At 30.6% G+C, this 7,521-nt stretch overlaps 1 protein-coding gene across 1 annotated transcript; it reads right to left on the bottom strand.

The window, feature by feature from the left end:
• Nucleotides 1-7,099: 7,099 nt before the first annotated feature.
• Nucleotides 7,100-7,521, bottom strand: LOC114713447 (EPIDERMAL PATTERNING FACTOR-like protein 8). The gene is made up of 2 exons (XM_028898096.1): nt 7,410-7,521; nt 7,100-7,326 (listed from the first exon to the last, which is right to left on the bottom strand). The coding sequence occupies exons 1-2, from the start codon at nt 7,519-7,521 to the stop codon at nt 7,100-7,102; spliced, it is 339 nt and encodes a 112-aa protein (XP_028753929.1).

Genomic DNA, 7,521 nt, shown 5'->3' with positions numbered 1-7,521 from the left:
ACGGAGAAAGAAGGTGGCGGCCTCATTTTATACCGGAAGAGGTGGGCGCTACGATAATCAATCTCAGCCGTCGATTTTTCATCAAGAGGACTCATTGATTGAATTCTAAATTCTGCCAGACTGCCACTTAGTCGCTGTTCACGGGTCGTCTCTTTTCGAGTTTTCGGACCCAAAAAAAATAATATAATAACGTCGATTCGCTTTCTGCCTTTACATCGACGCGGGAGGGAATAGTTCACGTGATGTGGACCCCAGTCCAAACCGTTAGATTTCAGACACGGAAGGAATTAACGGTGGCGATGCACTTTCTTCCACGTTGGTCGTCCACATCATCAACACCCATATGGAGCCCTTAGGCCTGACAAGGAAACAGTGAAAAATCATGATTTTTATGGGATATTTAGGATTCTAGTGGGCTTCGTAAAAAGCACAGGAAGTTCGATGATATTAACGAAGTTGCCATCGTTGCCTCCGAATGGTTGATTTGGGCCGTGGCGGGCCGGGTTATGTGACAGCGGAGCAAAGTCAGTGATCATTTCACCCTCACGTGGGGCCCGGGCCCGATTCAACGGTGAGGCTATGAGCCTGGGCGTCGCGGTCACGGGGTCAAGGAATGGTTACTTCTTGGCTCAGCCCCTTTGAGGAGATTATTATGGGCCCCACCACGATGAGCGTCGCGGAGCGGCGCAATTTGGAGGCAAGGATACTATTGTCATTTGACTCCATGAGCTAATTGAGAAACAAACAGAATTTTTGTTCCCTGTTTTATTATAATTGCCTTTCCTGTTTAGGAAAATGATCCGGCTCGTCGTACGGCCAGTGCAAATGTTCGTGTGAGGTTTAATTTTTTAATATATTTTTTTAATCACATCTGAGTGCTGAGATTTTTGTGGCAATTATATATTTAAGTCAATTATTTGTGAACAATAAGTTTTATGTGTATTATTGTTTGTTTATAAATGGATACCATTTATTCCATGGATGAAATGATTTGCTCTAACACGGGACCAGACGTATAAAATAAATTCTTATCGATCACATAATTTGCACCTTAAAAGCTATTCTATAATTATTTTATCGTGCTGGATAAATATGAAGAAAGAATATTACTAGAGAACATGAATATATATATATAATTGTACATATGATCATGAACTCTTATAATTAGACTCTATTTTTTTTTCCTGATTATGTATGTGCGTTTACTTTCATGAACATGAGTGATGGAAGGTGTTTAATACTCATCCAATATTTAATTAACTAATTTAAATATATTAATAATATTTTTTAAATTAGTTAATATGATGTTTTTTTAAAAAAAATTCTAAACATCTTTTTTAATTTTCTCCCTCATTCTCCTACTTGATTATTATAAATTTAATTTGAAAAAAAATTAATAAATATGTAAAATAAGTTCTATATATAGGTCAACATCAACTTTCTAATTAAGTTTTATGCTAATTACCGAAGGAGTATTACCCCTCTGGTTCCCCCCCCCCCCATCAAAACGTTTGGAAGAATCGATATAATCTTTTTTTCTATCGTGCAATATATAATTTTATACATTTACGGTCAATGAAAGTAAATTATTTCAGAAAAGCCAATTATTAGTGAAATATTATGCGTATGAGGAGACAGCTGGACTGATGGTCCATTTTCTCAGGCTGAGCCTTGGGTATTAAATTAAATGGTTGAGGGGGAAAGATTCCACCATATTTGACTTGTTGTGCTTCAATGCTTAGCTTGCAACTTTTAGCGACGACTACGAGGTAAAACGATGCTTTTTTCCCCTTGTTTCTTTATGTATTATGATTTGCATGCACTTTGTAGAAAACATATGTATAGTTCATATAGTTTACTATTTTGTATCCTTAATGTAGGATGCATCCGGTATTCAATATAAAACTCAATTAAAAGGTAAAAAAATTTTAAAAGGTAAAAAAATTACTTAATTATGATATACTATTTCCGATTCTTAATATAAGAGTTAGTTAACTAATTTAAGTAGGTTAAGAAAGTTTGTTAAGTTAGTTATTTGTAATAAATATATACTACTTCCGGTCCTTAATATAAGACCTCGTTTGACTTTTATTTTGGACCTAATTATAAAATCCTAATTCACTTTGTCTCTAATATTTATACATTTTTTTCCAAAATAGTCATTCTAACAATGGTAATTCTAACTAATACATTTGATTAGAAAGGATATTTTAGAAAAGACAACACTTATTTATTACAAATAATTAACTTAGCTTCTTTTCTTAATATCCTCAAATCAGTCAACTGGCTCTTATAATTAGGATTGGAGGTAGTATTGTTTTTCCTAAAATATCATTACTAAACATGTATAGTATTGGCTATAACTACTATTTCATGAAATATTTAACATGTGCAATTAGTACAATGACTATTTAAAAAAAATAGATAAATAAAAGAGATAAAGTGTATTTGGATCTTATATTTAAGATCAAATTAAAAGTTAAACTAGCTCGTATATTAAAAACTAGAAGTAACAATATATTACATGATCTCTTTAAAATACTTATATACATGTCATTAAATTATATGTCAGTTTATGAGTTAGGCAAACTAGTTTAAAAAAATGATAAATATAACAATTTAAAGTAATTTATTTAACTTTATTAATCTCCATAAATTTGTCAACTTAATGTTATATTAAGGAGCAGAGATAGTAGTTTATAGTTAATTAAATTTGAGCTACAAATTAGATCTCATGTTAAAGATGGATGGTGGTAATACAATTCAATAATTTATATTCTTACTGTGATTGCTTATCAAGCAGCATTATAGCCCAGTTTAATTTGCTCGATCTAATTCTGTCCGCACATGTAGTCCTGATTTTCATAAATAACAGTTATATTATTCATAGATCATAGTTAGTATAGCATTTTTCTCACAGTTTGTACATTTTGTTATTGTTTTTATTAAAAAAAGATTATTACGGAAAGAAAGATCCATCAAATGAGAGAGGAGCAATCTGATGATTCCGTGGTACAAATTCAAGGATGCTAATTATATCTTTTGTGAGTCTCACAAGGGCCTTTCACGTCACGTCAAATTGTCGATATTCAAATAAACTGCTCACTTCGTCCAATAAGAGTTTAGTTCACATAAGCTGTCATTTGCCACTCCATCATTATCACCGTCATTATTATTATTAGAGTCACTTTGTGCGCTTTGGCCTTTTCATCCTCCTCCTTTTCTTACTCGCCACTTGTATATGTCCCCCCTTACTATTCCGCTTTTCTCACTTATTGGTTGAGTTGGTAAATTGGGTAATCAACTACTCTTCTGATTTTTAATATAAAATTAAAAAAGTTAGATAAGTTAGTTAATTATAAGAAATGTGATACGTTTTTTCTAAAATACCATAATCATCTTTCTTAATACCCTCTCTTTATCTCCTATTTAATTATGGTTGAGGGAATATCCATAGGAGTAATTTAGAGAAAATTAATAAATATGATAAATGGATCTTATATTTAGGATCAAAACTAACTCGGTAATTGGATCCTATATTAAGGACCGGAGGAGTATATAATAGAAAAAATTATAATTTGTTATGATCACATGCGCAATAGAAGAATTCAATTTTAAAACATTCACTCAAAACCCTTCAATTTATAAACGACGTCGCATTTATGAAGCTTCTCAATATAAAACTCATAATAATGTATCTCTGAGAGCATATGTTTTCAGTGACTCCACGTTGTAGTACTTTACTCAACCTCTTATTGGTTAGAATCCTATATGAATAGTCCTCTCAGTGAATATTAGACTCTCACTGATATTACACCAATCTAAAAAGAAAGCCAAATCCTAAAAAACTAGTTCATTATATAAGAGAGTCCTTTAAATTTATAAACCACACTACACTTGTGAGTTTTAAGGCTTCTCAATGTGAGACTGACAATAGACCTAAATTCTAACTGTAAATATTAAATATAAACTAATCTCTCAAATTTCATTTCATATGATTAGATCCCAATAAGTTTAATAGGAGTAGTATTTACGAATTCAACTTAACTTGTAAATATCAGAAAAGTTCATTCTGATATTTAAACGAACCAACTCAGCCTATAAATGTGAAATCTTCTAGAATTTATTAGTATCAAACGAAATTTAAAATATGTATTAATATTTAGTTTTCTTATCTAGGACCTAAAGATAATTTTCTTAAAATAATTACACATGTATGTTTATATTATATACTATAAAAATTTAACCAACCAATCATATTTTTTCGTAAATCATTGATACTGTGTTTTACTTTTAAAGTTTAATATGACATATTAAACTCGTATTAATTTTATCTTTATAATAATCTCATTTTTTATTTTGAAATAAATACTCTACGTATAACATGATTCTCCCTAGTAATCAAACACGTAAGCTGTCATTTGCCACTCCATCATCATCACCATTATTATTATTATTATTAGAGTCATTTTGTGCGCTTTGGCCTTTTCATCCTCCCTCTTTTCTTATTCGCTACTTATATATGTCCCCACTCGTATGCCGCTTTTCCCAATTATTGGTTGAGTTAGTAAACTGGGTAATCAACGATATCATAGAAAAAAAAATTATACTCTTTTAATCCTTAATATAAGATCTATTTAGCTAATTTGATTAGATTAAAAAAGTTAGGTAAGTTAGTTAATTATGAGAAAAATGATACATTCTTTTAAAACATCATAAGCATCTTTATTAATATATCATCTCTCTCTTCTACTTGATTATGGTTGAGAGAGTATCCATTAGGGTAATTTAGAGAAAATTGATAAACATGATAAATAGATCTTATATTTAAACTCAAAACCAACTCAAAAATTGAATTCTATATTAAGGATCGAAAGAATATTTTTTTATAATCACATGTGTAAAAGAAGAATTCAATTTCAAAACATTCACTCAAAAACCCCTCAATCTATAAACCACATTACATTTACGAAGTTTCTCAATGTAAAACTCATAATAATGCATTCCTTTCAAAGCATATATTTTCAGCGACTCCACATTGCAATGCTTCACTCGACCTCTTATCACTTAGAATCCTATGTGAATAACCCTCTCAGTCAATGAATATCAGACTCTCATTAAAAGCATTAATGTTATGAACACAAATCTAAAAGAAAGTTAGATCCTAAAAATCAGTTCATTTCATTATATAAGAGAGTCCCTTAAACTTATAAATCACACCACACTTGTAAGTTGTAGAGCTCATCAATATGAGACTAATTGTAGACCTAAATTCTAACTATAAATATTAAATACAAACTGGTCTCTCAAATTGCATTTAATATTATTAGATCCCAATAAGTTTAATAGGAGTAGAATTTGTAAAATATGTATTAGTAGTTAGTTTTCTTATCTAAGACTTAAAAAGATAATTTTCTTAAAAGAATTACACATGTATCTTTATTAATTTTATCTTTATAATAATCTCATTTTTATTTTAAAATAAAGACTCTACGTATAACATCAACATGATTCTCCCTGGTAATCAAACACATAATAAAAGGACACGTTTTGTCTTTTTTAACCCGTCCGCTTCTCCTCCTTTATTATCGTTTTTGCAGGTACTTTTTATTTATAAAAAATATTTATAAATTTTGTTGTTCTTTTAAACGGGAAAAAAATGTCACGGACCCGATATAGAGTGACGCATATTGTTGCTTGAATGATTTGTCTCATATAAATTGGGTCAGAGACATCGTAAAATTTAAAATACTTTAAAATTCCATCTGCAAAATCTTTTTGCCTGCTCTGGTCAAACAAATCCTATAACAAAAAACAAACAACACAAGCACATACTCTCTTTATCTTAAATATAATATTTTGTTAACTAATTTATAGAATTGAAAAAAATATTAATATATGAAGAATTTGTGATAGGTTTTTAAAAACCTTCTACTATTTAATTAGAATTTAAATCATAGAAATAGGAATGCTCCAATTAATAAGTACAGGTATTATGGGAAAGAAATAATAATATAGAAGACAAAAGAAAATTCAAAACTCTCAAATGAACTTTGTGCTAGTTTTTTTTTAAAAAACATATGTATCATTTTATTGGATCCATTTTTTATGCTCATCACTTTGATGATTACTCTAAACTCGTCAAATTTGAACCGTCTATATCTTATTTAGATGGTCCAGATTTGATTTCTTTTTTATTTTTATTTGTTCAAAATAATTATTTTAATATATATATAGAATCTAAAATAAAGATAATCTCTTAACTATCATTTTTTTAAAAATAATTTTCTGTTTAAAAATAATTAATTAAGGACTTTAAATCTGTATCATTCAAATCAGATATAAACAATATAGATTTGATGAGCTTAGAATGCTCATCAAAGTGATGAGCACTGAAACTGGATCCCTTTTTATTGAAGACAGCTATATTTAAGACACTCTCAAACAATAAGCACATCTCTCAACGAGAACTTGATACTAAACAAAATTTTAAATGAAAAATTACAATGAAGTCCTAAGTAAAAAAATATAGTTATTAAAAAGTCCTAATAATAATAAAACAGCTTGTTATTATAAATTTCAGAATAGGAAATAACAACCACTCGCTTCCTCACTTGTCATTGAGATTACTAGTAATTATTTTATTTGCTTGACACCTCCTTGTAATACTCTCAATTTTAAGGGGTATTTGAATAAGATCAAAACCATAGTTTTAGAAGTGCTTTTACAGTATACGAGATAAATATGTAAAAAAATTTGTTTCGATTTACAAAAAAATAGCGCCCAACTAATCACGTCGCTCGTCATCACATTTTTATACTTGTTTGGATGTCACTAGCTCTGGTGTTCAGACACCAGAGCTAGTAACCAAGTAGAGTGGACAAGCCCGTGAAACTGAATGAGCATGGCCTAGTTCATCAGAATTAGAGTAGGTCCTTTAAAAACTTGAATTAATTAAGCTTGCCAGTTACACTAATTCCTCATCCTTAACTTGAGGTATGCCTCGCGAGTGAATCTAAATAGTAAATAAACACTAATAAATAGCATATCCTTAAGTTGAGGTATGCCTCGAGAGCGAATCTAAATGGCTACAAACTTTTCAAGGTTCAAAGAGCTTGTTACCGCATTTGCATTTCCATGACAGAAGATAATATCCCTCATGATCCTTCTGACGAACTGATGGTGCCATGTCTGATTTATGGCGTGAGGAGATTACCAAAGTGGCCCTGCAAGGATTGCATCCAAAGCACTTGTTGAAACACCCAGGAGGCCTTGACCCTAATGCCAGTTTCTTCTGCTTTATATCTTCTGCAGAATCTGACCCATCTGCCAAAACACACACTTACAGGTAAAACCCAAGAAACCCCAGAAGCAATTCGGACAATTCATGCCCTGTTTTCAATTATTACCTGAATTAGAAGGAAACAGCAGTGTGAGAGAGATGATGAGAATCAGAATCAGAATGACTGAAGTGGTCTTCTTCAGGTTTAACCCTTTAGGGTGTGTTTTTGGTGAACCCAT

This window comes from Neltuma alba, unplaced genomic scaffold (assembly GCF_004799145.2).
Source record: "Neltuma alba isolate B1F8T4 unplaced genomic scaffold, ASM479914v2 tig00011426_pilon, whole genome shotgun sequence".
NCBI classification, from domain to species: domain Eukaryota; kingdom Viridiplantae; phylum Streptophyta; class Magnoliopsida; order Fabales; family Fabaceae; genus Neltuma; species Neltuma alba.
Note: the sequence above shows the minus strand (reverse complement) of the source record. Positions and strands in the feature narration are given on the sequence as shown.

Coding starts and splice junctions, on each gene's coding strand:
- LOC114713447 (XM_028898096.1), bottom strand. CDS start 7,521: ATGGGTTCACCAAAAACACACCCTAAAGGGTTAAACCTGAAGAAGACC. Junction 7,327..7,409: donor GCTGTTTCCTTCTAATTCAG/GTAATAATTGAA, acceptor GTGTTTTGGCAG/ATGGGTCAGATTCTGCAGAA.